The 24,146-nt window shown below is 43.1% G+C and overlaps 1 protein-coding gene across 1 annotated transcript in view; it reads right to left on the bottom strand.

The window, feature by feature from the left end:
* Window positions 1-3,553: 3,553 nt before the first annotated feature.
* Window positions 3,554-24,146, bottom strand: part of LOC146391282 (insulin receptor substrate 1-B) — a 53,399-nt gene continuing 32,806 nt past the window's right edge. Inside the window, exon 4 of the mRNA XM_084924151.1 lies at window positions 3,554-7,764. Coding sequence (XP_084780277.1) covers window positions 7,757-7,764 — 8 coding nt within the window. The 3' untranslated portion in view covers window positions 3,554-7,756. The remainder of the gene's footprint in view (window positions 7,765-24,146) is intronic.

Below are 24,146 nucleotides of genomic sequence, written 5' to 3'. Positions count from 1 at the left end.
ACTCTTGAAGCATGGAGTAGTGCCCACATCACCGTTCCCACATGTGCTTCGGGAACAAAAGCTTCATCCATGCCCTACATTCATCGAGCTTCCTGTGGACCGCACCATGGAGGAAGTCATAAAGACCGGAAGACTTCCTGTATTGTTGCCAGCATTTAGCGGTACAAAGTGTACATGATGTGCAAGGCCAGAGACTAGTGATGTAAACCTATAAAAATAGATCGCTTAGCCTCATCAAAGGGCCCAAGACGTACATCTGACGGGAGATTTATGCATCTGTTTTCTTTCCACAGCTTTAAGACCTGTTTTTACTGCGCTCAGCAGATGTGTTGATGCTGGAAATCAAGCTATTTTAGGAAATCATTTTCACACACACACTCGACGGAGCTTTTAGCATTCTTTCATATATTGAACATCAGATTTCATACCATTCCTTGATTCGTTATAACACTAACTACAACAGCCTTGATTTTACAGAAGCAGACTGTAGTCTAGTACATCATGCAAGCACTCTTTGCTTGCATGCTTAGTGCATGGGATCATTAATGTGCAGTTACATCATTTTTGAGGACTTAAACTGAAGGAATTGTTAACCTGCAACAAACTGAAGTTTCCAAATCCTAGCTTCAATAAAACTGAGCATACACTATATTGCCAAAAGTATTTGCTTGTCCCTCACCCCTTCACGCTCATCATATGAACTTGAGTGACTTCCTGTTTTTAGTCCATAGGGTTTAATATTATGTTGGCCTGGAGGAATGTTTATGGAAATTTTTGATCGTTCTCCCAGAAACGCATTTGTGAGGTCAGATACTGATGTTGGATGAGAAGGTCTGGCTCACAGTCTCTGCTCTAATTCAAACCAAAGGTGTTCTGTCAGGATGAGGTCAGGACTCTGTGCAGGCCAGTCAATGTCTTCCACACCAAACTTGCTTGTCCATGCCATTATGGTCCTTTCTTTGGTGCACTGATGTGTATACATTTTGGAGCATTTGGTGATGTAATGCTTGGATGCAGCTGCTCGGCCATGGAAACCCATTCCATGAAGCTGTGCACACTTGGCACCGCTGACCCCACTCTGTGATTTTACGTGACGTACCACTTCATGGCTGAGTTGCTGTGGTTCCCAATCACTCCCGCTTTGTAATAATACCACTAGCAGTGAATACTTATAGCAATATAGTGCATATTGAGGTTCAAAATAGACTCTTGCACTCAAAAATTGCACCATTAAGTAGCTTTTTTTTCCCCTCTGTGGTGTCGATCATATCTGCTATCACTGTGGAAGCTCACCGTAGCATTTTTCTCGAGCACTTTAAAGGATTTATGTACTCTGTGAAAAATCTGACACCGCTGGGAACTCCAGACGTAAAGCTCATGTGATGTTCCACATAGGGACTCCTGTGGTTATTTAACTGAATTTGTTCACACGATACTCTGCAGGTATTCCTAATGTTTATACAAGCAGGGTTATAGAGTGTATTTGTGCCGCTGTGTACCTGCAGGTGCATGTAGGTGTGTTTGTGTAACTGCAACACAGATACAGTATGATGAACACATACACAATGATGAGATTATAGGCAGTCAGACACATCAGGTCCACCCGCTGGCTCATGGCCAGCGCACCTCCCTATGACTGAACTTTGTGTCCTCTTGCTTTGGCTCCCATCCACCATCCGTCTTCTGCTCTCTTTCAGTCGTTTGTCTTCGCCAGGGATGCTGTCACCATAGCCGAGCCTGGCATCATCGCTGGCTGTCGCCACTACTACCAGATGGCCGCTGTGTCCATTCTCTCCTTATGATGCTCTGCATTTCCGCCTTGTCTTATTTAACTGTAGTGAGATTAATCTGAATGAGTTTATCTGCTGTGAGGGCCTCAGAGTGCATCACAAAGATGGTTTACTTTTATTTCACTGATTGTGGATTTCTATAGAAACAGGGACATTCTTTGTGACAGTGTTTAAGGTCACTCAGTAAATCAGGAGCATTGCTTGCCTAAGCACTGAATAGGACCAGAGAAATGACTGAAACTATAATGTACTAGACTATTTTGGTAAATGTAGCATTTCTGATGTGTTTCGGCCTTTCAGGCCACACTACAGAATGAGCTTCTAAAAATGTCCTTCCAGGGTCAAGATGATCTGCATTTAAATGTGGACAAAGAAATAATTTGAGGCGTGCACCTTTATCTGCTTTTCTGATGTGACTGTACACCGTTTTGTTATTAGTTGGCTTTTTATGGGCCAACATTTCTAAATAGTTATGTTCATAGCACCACCTGTTGCTTTGGCATGCTCTTGACAGCAATTCTTTTTGAAGATTAAAATTTTCTGACCCACACACAGCTCAGCTCAATGTCTTGTTTATTGCATCCAAAAGTGAGGCTACGGCATGTTCACGGATCGAGCCCAAATCAGTGCTCAGCATTTAGCAAATCACAAATCCACAAACAGTTGGAGCACAGATTACAAGTTTTACAGTTTTACCACTTTTGTCCTGCACTTCCACCATCTTGCATGGTTAAGTCAGGGTTAGCGGGGGTGCCTCAACTTTCCGATTTGGAAATCTGACTTGATGGGATGTTCTAGTGGAATAGGCTGACTCAGAAGTTGAGATTTCTGATTTTTGAGTATAAATGGTGTGAAGAATTAGTCATGCCCCTACAGCTACCTGTTAAAATTCCCAACTTTGCAGCACAAATGTATGGAAGCTAGTTCACGCCACAGATTTTTCCTCTTTTTTCCATCCATAAGTCAGAATTACTTAAATTTATTAAGTAAAATTTTGAGCTACAAACTTTAAGAATTAATTAAAAAACAAATTAAAAATTCAGTTGAGGATGCAAAGTTCTGCTTCACATAACTAAACGCCCCCTTCATAATGATATAGGGGATGCACTTGACCATGTTCGCACTTTCTTACCATTCATTTTGTAAATATGTGTGTATGCACTGGACTTTTTACTACTATAGGAATTTGGGCAAAAAATAGAAATTTTTCATCAATCAACAAAAACTTTGATTTAAAAATCAGCTAACAGAACTTTCTTTGTAGTTTTACGCATGCATTATGTAGAAAAACTGAAACTGCACTTCTTTGTCTTATTTTAAAATATCTCTGATATTAAACGTGTAATCAAACAATTTTAGCTCTTCATAATCAAACACTGTGTTTCACTCGTCTTGCCTACAGTTGTCACAGTTGGCTGACACTTCTGTTTTCAGCTGTATTTTCCAAGACGCATTTACACAAAAAGTGAACTAGCGCCAAAGAGAACTAAAGTGTCAGAAAAAAAAGCAGCAGTGTAGGTTTCAGTATCCTCAGGTGTGGTTTTAGTGCCTTATTTTAATCTTTGGAGGCTTATGGTTGTCTAAACTAGCCTTAATTTTTATTCATAAAGGGAAGTGAGAGCGTGTGCAGGTGCACGTCTCGTCTCTGCGCTCTCTCATTTCTATTAATTCCTTCTGCCAGCCCGCAATCACACCTGGGCTGGGTTTAGTTACTCATCCATCTGTGGACGAAGACGATACAAGATCCCACACGGGAGCACGGATTTATCGGGCAGAGGGAAGCTTATTTAATAAACCCAAGTGCTGAGTGAGAGGATCGCACTGAATGAGGCAGAGGGAGGCCACGAACACGGTGTTGGTTAAATTCCCGGTCAGACGAATGATTAACTCCACCGGAGAGCGGCCAAAAAAATCGAGTCGACGATCTTATCAATGGAAGTGGCGAATGTGACTAAGGCAGCTGAAAGACGCCTTTGAAAAACGACCAGGCCATTTTCCTTTCCACAAAACAGCGTGACATCTGCGCTGTGGTCGCAGCCTCATCGAGCGAGCGTGTGTGACTCACAAAGTGTGAGAGGCGCATGAGCCCGTCTGCGTCTGTGGCATTTCTCGCAGATGTTCACACTTGCTTCAGACTGTAAATTAAAGCGTCTTCCGCTCGCAGCTCAGTAGCTCCGTTGTTTTTCTGTCACTTTTTCTTTCTTTTCTTTTTACCAAATCATCCCCATTACATCAATCAAAAACCCAGCAGCCAGTCTCAGACACAAAAGAAACCACAAGTCCTTTTAGTCCTTTTGTTGTTTGACTTTTTTTAATCCTTTCTAGTCAGATTTTGTTTTTCCTCAAGCAACAGAAGTAAAACTGTCTACATCAATGGCAAATCTCACAATATTCCCCATTCAGTACCATCCCTCGGGGGGAACAGGAGGAATACATACAATTAAGAACAGCAGCAGCAGCAGCAGCAGCACCTTCCTGCACATTTTATGAACACGTCTACATCCGCTAACAATGCAATGAATGAAATCATACAGCCGACCTTAAAACTGCCTGAGCGTCTCCCAGAAGGAGTTCAGTTCATGATATGTGGGTGTGACAATCGAGTACGTCGCCACGGGCAGCCAAAGTTTTCCAGGCCGCGGGCAGTTTGACAAGGTAAAAACGTTCATTAAGAAGCAAAAATAAAATAAAAAAAATAAAATAAAATCATCAGATGCTCAGAGCTTGAGGGATGGGGGGCTCTTAATGGCAGGATAATAACGACAAGATTGAAAGCAACTGTGTTTGTGCGCTCTTTCTAAACTCCAAAGTACCATCAAGCATTTGCGTTTTGGCTGAAAACTGCTGAGTTACATTATGAGAACATCTCCAAAAATACCATTAGAAGCATTTCTACTCATTATCGCGTGTTTTTCTGCGAATCTGCAGTGGGTAAACACGTGAGATTCATGTGTTCATGAGTCTGTTTTTCATTCGTATTCTTCCCCCCTCTCAATTCTGAATGACTATCCTTTATTACCCGCAGTTTCCTACCACTCAAAAAAGCTCAATTGTTACGCTGTCAACCTCAAAAGTCATGTGACCAGAGGGGAAAAGTTCACGAGCATCCCGAGGCAGGCGGGCAAACACGCGAGTCCAAATTTGCAGCTACACACATACATGTGTAATTAGACGTTAAGTTATTTATTATTTTTCCTCCTTCTTGTTGCTGTTTCTGTGCGGCGGCCTTTTCTTCCTCTTCGTGCACTTGTATTTTTTTTAAACCCTCCAGTCAGAGTCACACACAAATTCAAGGTTAAAGCATACGCAAATCTTCACAATGAGCAGACAGCGAGGTGAGATATGTCACAGTTTTCCCCTCGCTGCTAAAGAAAACACCAGGGGAGGGAGAACATAAAAGGTTACATTTTTAACATTTTTTCATCCCCCCCAAAACAAAAACAAAGCAATGTGTCCAGACTTGAGAGCTCAAGGTCACCAGAGGAGAACAGCCGCGTTTTTTTGTGTTTTGGCACTGCTGCGATTTAGTCCTCCATTAAGGTCCAACGCTTATGGGCTCAAAGCCACGGCTATCAGTCAAGTCATCGGATAGATCGCTGCCACACCGCACAAACAGAAAAAGTTATTTCATGAGAACTGTACAGCCAAAAGAGACCCAAAAACAATAAGAGACAAAAATAGTCAATATACTCTGATAGGATATCTATATTCGTGCTAGTTGCTAAGAGAGAGATATGACAGACAGGCACTTAAGTTCTAATGCATAGCAGAGATTGAAGCAAGAGCCTAGACAGAAAAGAAGGACTTGGGGCCAAAGCAAAGTGAAAACACCTCATAAAATGTTTGGTGCTGTGTAAAAAAAAACCCAAGTGAACAAACTGCAGTTTTTTTTCATACCGATGAAATGAGAACTGATCCCTGCTCAGCTGCTAAAAAGCAGTGTGCTGACGGCTACAAAGCTAGCATCAGCATGGCTATTGATAGGGCCTCTGTCCTCAGCTGTGTGCACTGTATGCTATTTAGCATCCTGAGATGAAGGGGATTAAGTGAGACACAAGTGTCTGGAGCCAGTAGCTCTAATGGGATTGCTTAGCAGTATATTTGGGGAGGGGGGGTCTAACCCTGAGCTGTGGTCAGCAGGACAGCGAATTTACGCCCTGGCACAATGCTAATATGTTAATCTGATCTAGCTGGTTTTAACTAGCTAGCAGGCAACTGTACTCCCTGCTACAAGTGTCTTTTGTTTGAGGCCTGTGCGCTCAATACTTATGGCTCACTGAACAGCGAAAGTATGCAGTGAAGAAGATATCAGGAGCAGAAAAATTTGAATTTTGAAGAGTAAAATCGACACATAATATTTAACAGTACGCTAACAGCAGCTATGCTAGTATTTCTCACAGTAGAAAGGAAGGCTAGCAGATTGCTAGTACTTTAGGTCTCAGTCAGACAAGCCTAGTGGCTTGCTAGCGACCATTTAGCAGCTACTGGTCGCTAGGTTAAAATATTTATTCCTCAACCAGTTGTGAGTCATTGCTAGAGGCTGCTGGCAGTTGCTGTGAAACTGATTGCAAAAGCTCCATACTCAAATGGTTGGAGACTAGTTAGTAACCCTGTTGCAACCACCGTTTTCTAAGGAAAAATGGGTATTACACGACTCTGAAATTGGTCACAAAAAGGTGTTTTTATTGCTGCATCAAAAACATTGTGATTGCTTTGCTTGCTAGAGGTTGCAAGAATAAATGCAGTTGTTGCCTGTTGCTTACACGGAAGACCACAACTTGTCCGCTAACACTTGCCATCTCTCCACCAAGCAACTGTGAAACTGTAAGAAAAAATTGGAAATGGAGAACTGTTTGCCTTCAAAATAGGTTGCAACTTTTGAAATGTGTTGGTTGCAACAATTACTTTGAAGGCGAACACTCTCTGCTTCTGGTTTGCTCGGGAGAGTAAGCGGTGAGTGTTTGCAGACAAGTCTGCATCTTCCTTGCAAACTACAAGTGACTGCAGCAACCTGCCTGCAACCACAGCAATGACAAGAAGGTGCAGTTTTTGGTGCAGTGATTTCCTCTAGCAACAATTCGCTGGGGAATACTAACTTTTTCCCTAGCAACCAGAAGTTGCCAGGAGGTTGCCGACTGGTCTCTAGGCTTGTGGCTCTGAGGACTTAGTGAAATTTCTGCGTTCATGTCCTATCAGATTTATTGTGTACAATCTCCCCCCCGTTTCATTTTATTTCAACTTTCCAGTTAGGACTGTCAACATGTTTTTCTTGATTTTACCCATCTTAGAAGACTCACATCAAGGAATATGAACTGAAACCTAAAGACATAGTGTCTATAATGTTTTTCAGCCACATACGAGCAACTCTGTAATCACAAAGCTGACGATCGCTGTGCACACACAGCAAACCTTCAAACCTTCCATACTTTATGACATGAATGCAGTAAAAGCTCACACCAGTGCTCCCCACTTTTCTTTTTATAACTACATTAAATCAAGCTTGGAAAGAAAAACAACAAAAAACACCCCACAAAGCTTCACTGAAGTTCTCTGGAAAATGGCTACAATCTGAAAATGAGGCACTTTTTGAGCAGATGTACAATTCCACACATTTTTCTTTTTCATCAACCGTTGTATTCTTTATAATTGGAGCTCTTCCAATTAGGAAAAAAAAAAGAAAAAAGAAAACACTGTTCTCCATTTTTGTACCCTCCTCTGACGGGTTTCACTCAAGGAATGAGAGCAGCAAATAGCTTTTTAAGAATGTCATTTGGCACACATCCCTGTTGGTTTCCACAACCAACTAGATGAAAGTGAAGAGGAAAAAAAAAAGAAAAGAAGTTTTCCATCAGTCTCTGACAAAGTGCTTGAGGACCGTGTCCGATCCAGCTGCTCTCTCGATGCGATAGGTTGCCACAAAATGAAGAGGCGGAGCCTTTGTTTTCCCCAGGGACGATTCACCGACATCAGCACTCTAGAAGAAAAGCCAGAGAAGAGAGGTTTGATTACAAATCGTATAAACACACCTCAGATATGAAGAAGATGAAAGAAATGTTATGTAAACAAAGTGTCTCCACCTTATCTGGTTAATATGTAATGTGTGATATCAGTTCTGGAACACGCTGACCCTAAAACGAACAACTTGAATACGTAGTGCGGCTAAACGGGCTGGAAGAAAGACTCAGACAGGAAGAAGGAGATAAAGGGAACAGCAGGGAGGGAGAAAGTGAGGACACCTATGGCTACAGGCAACTGTGTGTGTGAGAGTGTGTGTGAGAGTGTGTGTGTGCGCACAAGCCCGTACGTGGGAAAACAGAGTTCTAGATCCCATGTTGCATTTTCCTGAGCACATGCCCCACATGTGAGCACACAGGTATGTGGGAAAATGTCACTGCTGCAGTTATTCAAAATGTCAAGTCTGAAAAGTAGTCATGGCTTCTTTTTTCCTTTCTTTTTTTTTTTTTTTGCACCGTTGGAAGGATTAGCTGCATAATTCTGCTCCACAGTAGAGACAGCAGCAGAATCACATGACATCCAGAGCCATCTGTCAGTCTTGGGTCCTCTGTGCCGTGTCATGTTAGGTTACCCTGGTCACAGCTTTAGTAGTCAGTGTACAGCGATGATTGCAGTGCAGAAGTGAGCTAAAATTGTTTTTATACAAGGGGGAGTCTGCACCCTCCATCCACTTACTACTACAAATGGTACCACTGGTGCAAAAGAAATTGGTATACGGCTCGAGACGAATGGCACCACAGCGCTTAGCACTGATGCCACGTATCAGGAACACTACAGCTCTAGCAGGTCTGTGTATTGTGTGGGTGTGTCTTATGTCATCCAGGCACTCAGATGCCACTCATTTCTCCTTTAGGAGCCAATGCACAGGTGGCTTCATTCAGCAATCAGCCACCCAGCAGTATATAAGCTAGCGAAGAGCTGCTCATTGAGTAATGAGATTTTTAGTGGTTTATTCTGCTTGTGTTAACTAAGATTTGTGTTTTATTTGTGCTACTAGTCACTTTTGTGATCTGTTAGGGGGGGCGTGTCCTGGGTCTGCCCCAGGGGCCTCCTCCCAGAGTTTTTGAGTGAGTTTTTGCAACTTCAAATGAAATAGCTGCCGGTGACACCGGAACAAAGACGAGCTTTGCTCAACTTAGAGGAGAGTAGCTGAAGTAACTACCAATGAGAGTAAAAAATATAATTGACATGTGACCTGGAAGTAAACGGGTAACTTGTGTTACCTAGGCAACTGGAGCCTGGATTATCAGTATGTGACCGGCCTTAAGATGCAAAGTGATGTGCAAGTTTGCACATTGCAATTTTAACTTATTGTATGTATTTTATGACTATTGCTTCTTTTATTTATTTTGTTCTTTTGTAAGGTGACCTTGGGTTTTTGAAATGCGCCCTCAAATAAAATGTATTATTATTAAGTGAACAGCTTCCACTGCGGATGCAGGTCAAGGATAAGTAGTTCCTCCACTGTTAAAAGTATTTATGTACACAATCTTATCTTTTTTTTTCTTTTGTTATTTTTTGATGGAGATCCAGTCTCTTTATGGTCACGATTCACCTCTTAGCAGGTTAGCTTGGTTCAAGGCTTAAAACTCTGTGAGGGTTTTCTGAAACCTCAGTGGAGAAAATGGACCAACCAGTCAGAATGCAGGATGAAAATAATCAGAAAACACTGGCTGACTCAACACTGCGCAGTCTGACAGGCCTCCGGACTGATGTTGTGCAGTCTGACATAGATTGCATTAGACACATATAACTCGGTTAGATGTGCAATTATTCCTTCAAGATTTCAGTTTTCCTGTGGTGTGTATGGACCTTCAAACCAGATGTCAGGTTGTTGTATTGTGGAGTAGATAACGACCGAGTACAGGCTAACTGCTTTAAAGGTCTTGTGTGTTGTAAATAAACAATGAATGCAAGATGCGAACCACAGCTCCTGCACCTTGTACTGGAAGCACAATTATGACGACCATAAAGGTCAGTAAGTGCCCTCTAAACTGGTTCAGTCAAACGTGGTGACTCACACTGAAGGCACTCAAGCCGCCGAGTGCCAAAATAACCAAAGCACAAAGCTAGTAAAGAGGACAGGCTCAGAGAGAGTTCCCAGTCTCTTTTCTTAAAATTAAAAAAAATGAAAAAATTCCCAGCCTTGCTTGACTCTCTAATTGCAATTGAGAGTACTCTGTATTTACACCCCCTCCCTCTCTCTGTCTCCCCCCCAGCTTGTCTTCTTCCTGGTGCAGTGAGCTATATTTAGCGTGCCTCAGCACAGACGGTGCCCGCCAGCCGGCCAAGCCATCACGGCCTAAATCAGAGCGGAGCAGCTCGAAAAGCAGCAACATAACCGAGCTATCCGGCATGAGAATCCAGAGCAGGGTGTCGCTACACGCTCTTGTTACTGCTGCAGCTCTGCCATGGATACACACATGCAAACTCTGGGAGATGCTGTAATTGCGCAGATGACATTCACTTAATAACGACCTTTCCTCTGCACAGACGTGGCAAATTATACAGGAAAAAAATGTGAAACAGCTGTCTACACATACAGCCTTTTATATGCGGCTACATGTGAAGTGCTTCCTCTCCTGGTCACACTAATCAGATATCTTATTTTCCCCAGGCTGCCCAATGTCGGCGCCTTGGACGTGTTAATCGATCTCATCCACTTCCTAGCATCGTTTCTCCATCTGTTGGCTAATCGATAGGATAATGACCGCGGTGGCTATTGTGTGAGTGTGTGTGGCTCTCTTCCCCTTTTCTCTCCCAGACTGTTTAAATCAAGAGGTTAGACAAGGCTATCTGCCTCCGGAGTACAGTGTCTAGCCAATAACTGTTCTCTAGCCGCCTGTGTGTCAGAAAGTGTGTGTGTAATTAGGAGAGTCTGGGTCTATGTGATGTCTCAATCGAGGGCTGGCTAAAATTGAAAGCCACCATGTTCTCCTGTCGTAAATCGACTGTGTCAGTCTGTCATTTTCATGCCGCCCCGGCTCCCACAAGACACGGAGGCTGCTCCCAGCAACGTGATGTGAGTCACCGAGTGCACTGGTCACTTGGTTTGGTTTAAATCATATTTTATGCTAAAGGAAATTGGCCAGACCCGCGCTAGAGTCCATCATGTGTTTACAATCAATGGAAAGTGGCGCTGGTTGAAAAACAGACTGTACAAAAAGAGCAGTGTCAGTGTCACCGTCTTCATGAGAGCAAGACACATGTGCACTAGATGGATCTATGAACTTCACACAGGAACAGATGAATGAAAAATCACCAGAAAGCATCAATGCTCATCACTGCATCTCATCCTTCTGTGAGCATCTCATAGGTCGCAGAGCAGAAAATGTACAAATTCGTTCTTACTGAATGCCTCCAGCGTGCTGCGATCTCTTTGTGCAAGACAGCAAATTCCTTCCAACTCCATAAGTAGCCAAGAAGCCACGACCTTTGACCTACACATTGCGAGAAGCCAAGAATATTCTTCTGGAGATCATTAGTCTTTTCAAATGAGAGAATCTCTTGAGGGTTTTTCCACGATGGATGCAATTTTTCGAGCCAGCGACTTGAGCTCCCGAAATCCTTCTGCACTGTTATTATACTTGATTCCATTAAATCATCTATCCTGCAGGCAAGGCGAGCAGCTAAGAGGCGAAACGGCGCAACATGAGCCGGGATCCAGCGTCAAAGACAGCTGCGTATACACAGATAGACGAAAACTGGCAGGCTGAACCGACAGGACAGCTCCCGTGTCACCTCATTTTATTTCTTCCAGCGACGCCAGAAAGTCTGTCAGTTATAAGGATTTAATGTTTGCACTCTGACCACAGCGTCTGATTTCACCGTACTTATTTGTTAGTCATGAATTTGGCGCGCATGTGGATGATGGTTTGGTAAAAGTAATACTGCACCCAAAATCTTCCTCTGAGCATCTAATGCTTGGCTCGTGGGGGCTTCAGAGGTGGGTGTGGGAAAAATAAATACATAAAAAAATCTGAAAATGGCTTCTTCATGGTGGGTGGCAGCTGCAACCAGCTCATCTTACAAGAACTGCTAAAGATACTACTGTTGCCATTTTAAACATTCAATGCAAGCACACTGTGGTCATTTTTGCAGAGAAAAGAACAAATGGAAGAGTTATACGGAAGACCAACAGTGCCCAAATTGGAAAATAAAAAAAATACCTACAGTAGAAATGTAGAAAGAAATACAGAAACAAAAACATTTACTACAATACACAAATGTTCTGTCTGTCCTTGAACTCCTTGTTCAATCAGGAGTTGAGCAACCAAACTTGGCACACCCAAATATTTTAGGCCGCTACAGGTTCTTATCTAATCACATGCCTTGCAACCGCCTAATAATTGATTAAAATCACAAACCAAACATTACTGTACCATTGGCCAGGCCAGGTTTCCAGTGCCTCTACTCCAAACCCCTCTCAGATGGCTGAGCTCCTCACCCCTTCTCCAAGGTAGATGCCAGCCATCCTTTGGAAAAAACTCATTTCTTCCACTGTCAGTTTTTGTCATTTTTTAAGATCAATTAAAAATTATTGGCTAGATTTTTTTCCAAATTTTTCATTTGATTTAAATCCTAATACTAATTGTTTTGTTCAATAACTTGTTATTCTGGCATTTTTGGGCCTCCGTACACTAAGAACACTAATTTCCTCCTTTGTTTGAAGTCAAAACGAGAAAATGCAAAAGCGTTAAAACCGGTTTCAAACAGCCACATTTTAACCTCATCTGAACTGAGCTCTTGTATATTTCAGTTTTCTGAGATATTTGGAATCACTTAGACCTGATAAGTATAAAAACTAAGCATCATCTTTGAACAGAAAGTCATCCTTTTTTAAAAGTATGTCTTGAAATGGGGTTTATTTTACAGCAAAAGACAATAAAGTCACCACTGTACAGGTATATGGTGCAGAAAAGGCAAAATACAAAGTACCCATATGAGGACACACAATATATGAGAGCTGTTCAGGTAAAGAACAAGTAGCTGAGTTAAACATCAAAGAGTAATTCAAACACTAGGGTAAAGTAGTGTTAGTAGTGAAGAGATTTGTAGAAAGGCAAAAATAATTCTTTATCTCCTGGTTACATCCAGAATCCAGATCTCAAGCCCGTCCCCATCGTATTTAATAGTCTGCATAAAGTCAGTAATTAGAAGTCAGGTGAGTACAATAAGATTGTCACCAGTAGGCCACGTCATTAAAACTCTCTTTAGGAGTGGCCCTAGCTAGGAGAGTGTGGCGCCCTGAGCAATTCCTTGAGAAATTTATGGTTTTTGTGAAGCTGTTCTGCTGCATTTTTTGCAGTGCAGCAGAAGGGGGGGGCTTATCCCAATGGGGAAGTTGCTGCTGTTTATGAGGCGGTTGCACATGGCCTGCAAAAACGCCCATGTAGGAGTTTTAAGTAACATCCCCATTAAATGGTTTTAATGTTGTGGCTGATTGAGTTACAGCACAAAACGTTACATTTTCTGCACATGCTGTTCGGTACAAACAGAGTGGGAAGGTTTTCCTGGGAAAAACTCTTCTGGGACTCAAACAGCATCTCGTGTTCACCAAAACACGAGTATTTGAAATCAGTATGCTCCCGAACGAGCATCTCCACGCGATGCTTAACCACCTTTAAAATAATGAGAATTAAGGTGCTAACTATCCATCTTTAATCAAAGCTTTTTATCACCTGAAGACATCTCTTCATTTGAACACAACATTTTCCTTTTATGCTCAGCTGTAAATTTCCATGCGTTACATCCGTGCAGCTGACAGTGGCGAGCAGACTGCGTGGTGCTGAAAGACGAGTTGATGTGTGCGCTTATTGCATTTTCACGCCTGCCTCTTCTGTAGCTCTGCCGCCGTCAATCACGCCTCCAGCAGCTCGTAGCATAGCTGCTGTAGCTATTTAACCAGGTGTGTGCATGTGTGCGAGAGGGTAAGGTATATATACACATAACATGACGTGTGCGGGGGGAGGAGGGTGTAAAGTTGCAAAGATTACATTGAAAATAACACCTGCAAAACACACAAGACAGACAGACACAGACAGACACACACACAAAAGGTTATGAGATGAGTGCGAAAAGCTGTAGCACTCTTTAAATGGTATTAAAAGCTAAATGCTTATTAAAGGTGGTAATTTGTTCCTATATTCTGTGAGGTTCAGAGACAGGCCTGTATAAGGCTCCAGAGACTTTCCATTATGCAGCAGCACAGTGGGAAAGCCTGAGTGGGCGTGTTACAGCACAGAAATGTGTGGGGACAGGAAGAGATGGACAGAGACAGAGCAGCACTGCAGAGTCGGGGGGAGAAGAACATCCACCGTCCTGTCCCATGTGCCGCTTCGCATCCGAGTATTTTTAGCTCATCCTTGAACAATATCCGAACGAGTAGTTTGTTATGCCGCCAGGCCAACATGCTGGCCTTTGCACACTACAGCTTTCTCATCACCTGAGAAATATACTGGGAAAAAAATCTTCTGTTTCATCACGTCACACCTTCGCTATTTCAACACCTGCCTCAAAGAAACAACAGTAAGTTTCTGAACTTTGCACTCAGCCTCGAGATCACACCTTAAACTCGTTCCCTGTACGATTCTGAATTTTGAGATCTCACTTCTGGCTTTTAAAGCTCTTCATAGCCTCTGCCCTGGTGTACAACCTCCCTGATCTTTTAGTCACATATAAGCCCGTGTCAGCATTCACAGCCCAAAAACTAAGGAAGGAGATGCCCGAGGAAATCAGGTCTACAGAGTCAGTGGCTGCATATGTACAGCCCAAGTACAGCTTTAGTGAGAATACACAAGCGTCTGTTTCACAGGGTGGCTTAAACCTTTTCATAGAAAATCAGTGTCAACAAGTAAAGCTGATTACTGGCTGCTTTCTTCCTGATCTAAACGCTCAGTGTTCCTCTGCAGAAACCCAGACGTTAATAAAGTATAAAGAGAGAGAAAATAACAGCAACTCCTGCAATGAATGGACAACGCCAAAAAGCTAAAACAACCATTAAGGAAGAAAAAAATACAACAAATCATCACCGTCTTATTAAATGCATCTTGTATCTCAGCACCAGAGCAGTAAAGACAAGTCAGTCACTAAGAACTGGACACATCTGCTTACGCTTCTGTCATTTAAGTTTGAGACACTTTTTCTCAGGCCATCCATCCATCACAGGGTCACAGTGCATCTAAAGTCTATCCCAGCAATCATGGGGAGGTGAGAGGATTCAAACCTGGGCCCATCTTTCTGTGAAGTGATGGTGCTAACCACTGTGCCACTTTTTGCCTATTTCAAGTCATTATACATTGATTATTGCTGGGTTTGGACAGAAAAATTGCATCTAAACATGTTATCTTGACCTCTGGACAACTGTAGGGAGATCGTTTGCTGTTAATTAGTAAACAAATTTCAATTCAATTTCATTTACACAGCACAAAATCACAACAGTCGCCTCAAGACCCCCTATATTGTAAGATGAAGACCCTATAATAATACAGAGAAAACCCCAACGATCAAACAGCAAACTTTGAGCATGCATTTGGCGACAGTGGGAAGGACAAACTCCCTTTTAAAAGGAAGAAACCTCTGGTAGAACCAGGATCAGGGAGGGGAAGTCAAGACTGGATGGTGGTGATGGGAGGGAGACAACACAAAAGGCACACTGTGGATGAGAGCCAGAGAATAATAATAACTAATGACTAAACGCAGAGTGGTGTATGAAGACACAAAAAGACGCTGCCTCCATGTAGTTTACCCATAAATAGAAATAACCATCAAAGGTCACAATTAGTCTTTTTATTGCAACAACAAACCAGTCCGGGCCTGTGCGAGTTGCTTCTTAACCTTTGACCAACTTTTAAAAGATAAAAAGTGTATTCATTTTTCCAAACAGCTCATGCTGCAGACATCAGTGTGTTGTAACCAGATGATCCCACTGTAGGTCCAAACGTCAGATTCCCCTCAGGGAATCCGAGGATTTTCCTAACTGTTGAAATGAGTGACTTTAAAAAAAAATAGAAAGAAAAAACAACCACTGCAGAGAAACTCGAACCCAGTTTGAGCAGAAACTTCCTGCCGTTGCTCCAAATGCAGCGTTTAAACTGTGTAACAGAAACTGGCAACCGTAGTGAAATCTGACATGGGACGTCCTGTCCCTGGAGAGCGCAGACACAGCTAAAGCCAACGGGACCAAAGGGTTTTTGTGGACGTTATCTCATTCATTCTCCCACTCTCACTCACACACATACACACACACACAGTCACTGTCTGCTGATTCAGACCGGCGATTTCTCTCCGTCTTTGTGTCGTGCCGCTCCACCAGTTCTGCCACTTTCTGCTAATGCCGATGGCCCCACTGAGCATTGATACACACACACGTATAGACACACATGACGGTGGCATCCTGAGTGAAGTGATATACTGAGTGATAACATGAGCAGGTGGGATCCTCTCTTCCGTGTAAGGCCTTTCCCAGAATGCCAGCGAACAGCTTGCTCCGGTTCTCCGATGTGGACGGACAAACGAAGTGAAACACAAGAAGCTGTTGCACCATCTTGAAGTAAAGCCGCCGAGCTGCTGCTGAGACATTTGTGTCTTTTCTTGCTTCGCTGTGACAGAACAGCAAAATTCAGCCAAAGTGTTTTTTTGGCACATCAGTGAAGAAGATGTAAAAGGAAGGAAATCTTCTTTATTAGTCTTCAAATCACACCAACACCAATCTGGATCAAGAAATTCATTGTAAAGCCGACTAAGGCTGGTAGTTGAACCAAAAGTGCTGCAAACATGAATGATAATGTTAATGTTCATCCCACAGCCCACATGTGCATCTGGAACAGAAATATAGGGAAATGCATTAACAAGAATACTCTCAGCGGCCACTTTACTCGGGTCTTTAATCCTTTATGTCAACGATTCAACAAGGTGCTGGAAACATCTTTAGAGATTTTGGTCCATGTTGACATGATAGCTGTAAAAGTCTGCAACAATACTCGGACTGGCTGTGGTGCTTAAATGATGGTCAGGTGTTACTAAGGGACACAAAATTTGCCAAGAAAATATCCCCCATACCATCACACCACCAGCAGCCTGAACCGTTGATACAAGGCAGGATGGATCCATGCTTTCATGTTGTTTTGCACTAAATTTGGATGCCATCATCTGAATGTCGCAGCAGAAATCGAGACTCAGACCGTGCATCGTTTCTCCAATCTTCTGTTGTGCAGTTCTGTTGAGCCTGTGTAAAACTGTAGCCCCACTTTCCTGTTGTTCAATTCAATTCAATTCAATTTTATTTATATAGCGCCAAATCACAACAAAAATCGCCTCAAGGCGCTTCATAGATACAGAGAAAAACCCAACAATCATATGACCCCCTATGAGCAAGCACTTTGGCGACAGTGGGAAGGAAAAACTCCCTTTTAACAGGAAGAAACCTCCGGCAGAACCAGGCTCAGGGAGGGGCGGCCATCTGCTGCGACCGGGTGGGGTTGTTACAGGAGTAAGTACAGAAGCTAATTGTTTTGGTTTTCCATTCTGCAACTTTAATGTTTTATAATCAGTGTAACCACTTAGCTGCTGCAGGCTGTGCCTGCTTTTATTTTTAATAAACAGTGGCCTTTTCCTAATAAATTTGCCATATCAGCTCAGGTGGCAACATGTCAGTGTGGTATTTACAAAATGTTCCACCCTCAAGATATACTGACTCTTCTATTGCAGCTGGCTTGAGTTATTATTAATTGCAAAAATGTTGTTAAAAAAAAAAAAAAAAAAAAAAAAAAAAAGATTGTATAAACAATAAAAAAAAAGAAAGAAAGGTTTGCTATAGTTCAGATGACTCTCAATTAAAACCTTCACTTCCCGGTGCCATCTCGGTCAGTTCCTCTATAGGTCTTCATCACCTGATGAAAGATAGGAGTGCTCTGCTGTGACAGAGGACCCAGAGAAGAACTCATGAACCCTTGGATCATTAAAATGACAAAAAAGGGGCTAACGGTGTGGAATCTGGAGTTCAGTTTGGAAATCGTGTCCCGTGTGTTTGGAAACTGATGCCAATCTGTGTTTCACAGTGCCTCTGTGTGTGTCTGTGTGTGTTCATGACAGCTCCTGGCCTCTGCTCCAATCTGATGATGAATTGTGTAATTATTAATAGAGACGCCTCTGCCGCTTCATACGGCAACAGCTCTGCTGGTTTTAAGTTACTATGTGCAGCTTTATTGAAAGAAGTGCAGCTCTGTGTGACTGCATATATATGCGTGTGCAAACACCGAGGACGAGTGTGATCGAATGTGCAGGCATGCACGTGAGAGCGTGTGTGTGTGTGTGTGTGTGTGTGTGTGTGTGTGTGTGTGTGTGTGTGACTGTGGGTAGACAGCAGACTTGGCCAACATGCACAGCAAATATTTATCTAAGAACCTTCTGGACTCTCCACTACTGACACTTCGCCTCATCTCCACAAGAGGAAACGCCTCCTCTCCTTCTGCCCTAACTGCTCCCCATTATAGTTCGAAGCACCTCCTCAGCATGAGCTACACTCATCCTGAGCCGTTCCCTGCACTTGCTAAGGACTGGAGATCAAAACAGAATTAAAAGGACTTGTACTAGACTAATATTCAACAGCTGACCGAAGTGAATGTCACTCTGTGTCTGCTGGATGTGTAAATGAGCAACCGCATGCTAACAAATTAGCCCTAAAGAAAGTTATAAGGTGATAATATGTTTGGGCACTCGTTTGTTGGCTTGCAAGGCAACCAAAGTAGTCGATTCATGCAAGTCAAACGGTGGCAGTTTTTGCCAAATTTGATTGACGGCAGAAATGAAATGACAGGACCCGTGCGCGGCTCAAAATGAAACCACAAGTTCCTACAGACCACTCCAATCACACCAGCTTGGTTTGCAAAACGCTTTCCTGAGGTCAAACATGCAAATCCACTGCACCAGTCGCCTCACATGCGTGCTGTGTTTGGATGGTTGCACGCAGGTTGAAACAAGAAAAGGAGAGGGGCTAGAGTGGAGCGAGCGAAACGTTGACATGGATACGAGTGACACAATAACAGGAGATGGAGTAAGCTCTGAATCAATGAGCTGCAATGAGCTGGAGCAGGAGTATGAAATGAGTATGTGATTATATGTCTGTGTGTGTTTTGGAGAGTTGGGCAGCCATGCAGCTGTGGCGGCTGGCCTGGCCCATTATTATGGCCACTAACTGGATAAGAAACACAGTTCATAAAAAATACATGAATAAAAATAAGACACACGGCTGTGTTTTTACTATTTATATACAATGTACCACACAGTGCACTGCATTCACAGAGCTTGTTTGAATGTCCAGTTCTGAGTATGTAAATTCAACCAACATGGAGCACTGCCTCGGGGATTGATGGGATTTTGTTTGACTTCTGACAAGTATAAAAAAAACAACAACATTACTGACACGTGCAAGAAAAAACACCTGCTCGACCTCCAGCCGCCTTCCACCTCCTCATTGTTTACCATGCACTGAAATCAACACTTAAAAAGAAAAGTCCTTTTAAAGTTTGCAGTGGTCACTGGCAGATGCATGCTGGGAGTCACAGTCCAACAAATATACTGTTCTTACCAGTCAGCCATACAAAGGACACGGTGATGCTCAATCATCCAGGTAAGTAGATCCGAAAAGGTTGATTCTGTTGATCTGGACGTAGCGTTTTCATTGGGAGAAACGTTTCGTCACTCATCCAAGTGACTTCTTCAGTGTCAGCTGACTGCCCATTTCCCCAATCTTATAAACAGTACATTTGCACAATGACTGAAACCAGCCCACCCTACCATTCAGTGGGCTGGTTTTAGTTATTGTGCACTTAGAAGTCACTTGGATAAGTGATGAAACGATCCTCCCTCTGAAAATGCTACATCCAGATGAACAGAATCAACCTTTTGGGATACGGTGATTGTTTTATCCTAGCTGATGCAGGGAGTAGTTTCTTATTACCTGCTCTCCAATTCCCAAATTCCCATGTCCAAAGTGGATTTACGCTTCCCTTCCAATTGTCCCTACCACGAGCTGCTGGGCTGACAGACTTTGGGTTTCTGGGATCGACGCTGTGCTGAAGGATTACCTTGATCTACGGTTGATGTGAATGTCGACTTAATAGATAACTGACATTTTAATGATGCTGTCAGAGGGGACTGGCTACTTTGAGGTGTTGGTAACACTCGTGTCTGCGGTTTCTATTTAAAGTTCCTTATTTGATGAATAAATAGAAGACGAGTGATCATGTTAAACAATCTAACCTCAGTACAAGCCTCGTTTTTGCCACAATGAAGCAGGTTTTTCAATCAATGGAAGGTATGTTTGCATTCACATTTCTCTGACTTAGAGCTACACTCCCTCACACCTGTACAAAGTAAGATTGCCGTGGATATTCAGCCCTCATGTTATGTGAATGAGCTGTGTCATGAGGCATGGCCGACCACCACCTCTGTGTGTGTGTCCCTGTCTTGTTTTGGACAGTTGGTGGTGATTCACATTCATATTCTGCCTAACTCCCCCCGCCCCAAAAAGGGAAAAAAGAAAAGCCATCAGCGTCATCAGCTCACAGCGAGCATACACAATCGCTGATGACGAGCGTGCTTTACACATCAGTAGACACTGTCGACCAGCCATGTACGACGCACACGTGTAAAGGGGGCGAAAAAGCTTGCGTCATGTTTCTTTCGGCTCTCCTGGCTGACAACTGGTAATGAATACAAACAGTTTCATTAATGGCAAATGAAATTCAACAAGAACATCAACAGTAAACACTGTGCACATCCCTTCCTTCCCACCCCCATCCGCTCCTCTCTCCTCAACATCCATCACTTTCCACGTGCACTTGTTTGTTCTCGGCCAGGTATGACTAATGAGTAAACAGGAGAGTTAAGCGCCTTTCATTTCCTCTCCGCTGCCAAATCGAGGCTTTAACTGCTCCGGTTGGGTGCTGTGACGCCTGCGGTGGGGAAGAACATTGTGTTAACAGCTCTGTGTGAGTGTGCGTCTGTGCGCAGTTTAATTGTAGATTCCATAGATGGTCTTTATCAGACTGACAGAAGGAGTCTTCAAGACAAAAGCACTCAAGTTTCACAAACCACTCAAACCCACACACACGCACACAGGCAGGAGCACTTACAAGGCTTGAATCCAAACACGGTGGAGAGGTGTCAGCATGTGTGGAGACGATCCGAAATCTCAAATGCCAAATACCAACTGATGCGGTGCCAGCTTGTGCCGGATGGGTGCGGTTTCCACATCATTTAAATCTGGCACACCAAAGGGCACACGGCACATGCCGCTTGAGTGGCAAGGATGTGAATGATAACTGAATGCAACCAGTGATGAAGCCTTAACATATTTTATAAAACTTCTCCAATGTCATCCACCCACCTGATTCCACTCTAGAGCTCACCATTTGCATCATCCGTCGCCGATTCAGTGTTATGGTGCTGTAATGCTCGCCGTTCAGCCACTGTTGGGACGGTGCCAAGCAGTGAAACCAATGTCGCATCCGACAGTGCAAGCTGCAGTTTTTGGTGTCATTTCTGAGCATCGTGCACGTCTCGAGACACGAGCGTGCTGCCTTAAAGTCATGCAAAGCAGCCAACATACTGGCTATACCGGCCTTTAATCCCCGTGCAGTTTCCTTCTTTTTAACTATCCTGTCTCCAGAGATACACCAATGAACCAAATACTGACCGTCACTTTGACACGCATCACCCACTTACAGGTTGCTGCATGCACATAACTCATTGCATGTCCTTTCACATTGCAACAATCACTCAAGCATGGTATGAGGAACACAAGAAAGAGGTCAGGGGGTCGACTCAGACCCAAACCTCCCAGTTCACAATCTGATTGAGCAGCAGTGAGATGTGCCTAAACAAGCACAGTTTGCCCAGTTGTCCCAAAAGGTCAGAGCTGCTCTGGCAAGAAGGATCTACATTGTACAATGTATATGGTTTTAATGCTTTATACTGGCGTTGAGACGTTTTCTAAAAAAAAAAAAACTAATATTTTAACACCAATTATTTAAAAAAAAAAGCACATAAATACTATTTTACTTAAGTTGACAACTGACAGTTCACTAAACCTGCCTAATTACCACTGTGACAAGTCACAGTCGGCTTGTCAAGCTTTAGATTTAGCTGCATACCACTAAAGCATGTATGACTCTCTAGTAATAGTACCCCTTGGCATCAGAGGAACTTTTGTTTTCACGATCCAACATGCAATGAATGGAATGCACACGCGTTTATCAATGCTTCAGCATCCCGCATGCTTCCTTTTTAACGGGTTGCTGGCAGTAAGATATAGTGTGTGATGTGTTTAACCACATGCTAAAAAGGCACATTTTCAAAGTTACAAGACAAAAGACCCAGAACCTCTAATACATCCTGAACATATGTTAATTAATCAGCTTTTGATTGAGTGAGTTGAGGGTTCAGGTTCACAACAAGGCAAAACTTGACTTCAAATGAAAAGAATAAACTTAACTACAGTCAGAGAACCCATATGCTTAACTGCCTCTATAAACACACACACACACACACACACACACACACACACACACACACTCTGTTCCCAGCAGTAATTTGGGCAATTTAATGGGAAAAAAACCCTGCAAAGCACAGGAAGCTGTTAGTTCTACCACCGAGGCCCGGTTATGGTGCTGACGACGAGGTGACGTCGAGGTGAGGCTGCTCTCTAAAGGTTAACGACCGCTCTCAAGCCAATAATGGCAGCGATAAGCAAACAAATCTGCTCCTTCACTCGGTCTGCACCGAGGAGTTACATAAGGCAGGTCGAAGTACTGTTTGTTCCTCCTTGCTGTTACCAAAAAGAAAACTTTAAAGATCTCAGGAAAGCGATCAGCTCGGGGGCCCGCGTGTGGAGTTTACTTCATCTTCCTGCACCGTCGCAGTTAGAGGAAGTGTACGTTTGTGTGTGTAAGGGGAACAGCTGGGGGGTACAGCCATATGTTAACACTGGGAAATATCGTTTCTCTGAGGTGACATCAGAGACCGAGCCCTTTGGCGGCTTGGTTTCCTGAGCTTACTGAACAGAGTTCGTTGAACTCGATTACGCAATTCAAGGCTATAGGCTCCCCTATAGGCAGTCAGGGTTGAGCAACCTATATGATGTTGAAAGGCTGGCTTAACTCATACCAAGATCCTCAATTCATTGTTTGCACTTCACGGTTTTGTGTGGCAAGTATAAGAAGCTCCAGCTATCAACAATAAACTACATTTTCACTTTTTTAACTCATATTTTCCTTCCCTTTTTAAATGGTTTTATGAATAATTAGATGCCTCCTACTGTTTTTATGGTGCTCAAGCAAATCAGTAGTGTACCCATGAGTCCCCCCCCCCTCTTCTTTGTGTAATGCAACAAACTGCAGCACTATGCATAATACCAGTTTCCTCTCAAAGAAAACACAGTTTGCTAACTTTAGGGAAAAAGGAAGCAACTGCATCTGGGTTTCCGGTGTTTACCGTCATAAACTAGAAACATCTCGCACTCGAACGCTGAACTGTGACCAGCTGCACGCAAATTTCTGCTTTTTACTTGATGCAAAAGTCAGCTGTTTCAAGACCTCGTGCTCTCTTATTGTTTTGCTCACCCTTATTAGTGGTTGAAACATATTTCTCCTGTCAACTTTACTCCCTCTGAGACATCTAAATTTACCTTGTGACAGATGATTTTATGGGCTGATTTTACGAAGGTCATATACTGTGTCCAAGATGACTTTGAAGTGAGGATTTGGATTTTGTTTGCAAGATCTACTCAAGAAGCAACCAAGACAACGCAAACTGATTCAAAGACTTTCAGTGCAGGATTTGAGCTCTTTGATTGTGGTTTATTGAAACTAGACATGACATGATGATATTCCCTGATCAGTTGCAAGTAGCTGCTGAAATCGGATCACTGTTACTAGCTGAAATTGATTGCAAAGAGGTATACGGTGCTGCACTGAAAACCTCCTTCCAGTTGTTCAGGACTGCTGTTGTTGGTCGTTAGCAGATCGCCACAGTCACGGGTAGTTTGGATAGAAGTAGTTTTGGAACCGTGAAAAGTCCAGCACAAAGTGGAAATTGAGACTGGTTATCTTTTGAAATGTGTTGGCTGCAGTGGCGAGCCACAGCTTTTACTCTGAAGGTGACGGTTCACCATTTCTGATTTTTTCATTTCCTTTCATTAGCACTCTGCGGTTGGTTAGCAAGTAGTTGCAGACAAATTGGCATCTTCAATGCGAAGTACGGGTAACCGTGGCAACTTGTTTGCCATCAAAGCAATCCCAAGGAGGTAGTCTGTGCAGCACCTTCTTTGCAACCAACTTC

The sequence above is a fragment of the Perissodus microlepis genome, chromosome 3 (genome assembly GCF_051167445.1).
Source record: "Perissodus microlepis isolate ML-2025 ecotype Zambia chromosome 3, ASM5116744v1, whole genome shotgun sequence".
Classification (NCBI taxonomy): Eukaryota; Metazoa; Chordata; class Actinopteri; order Cichliformes; family Cichlidae; genus Perissodus; species Perissodus microlepis.
This window is presented reverse-complemented; position numbering and strand designations above follow the sequence as displayed.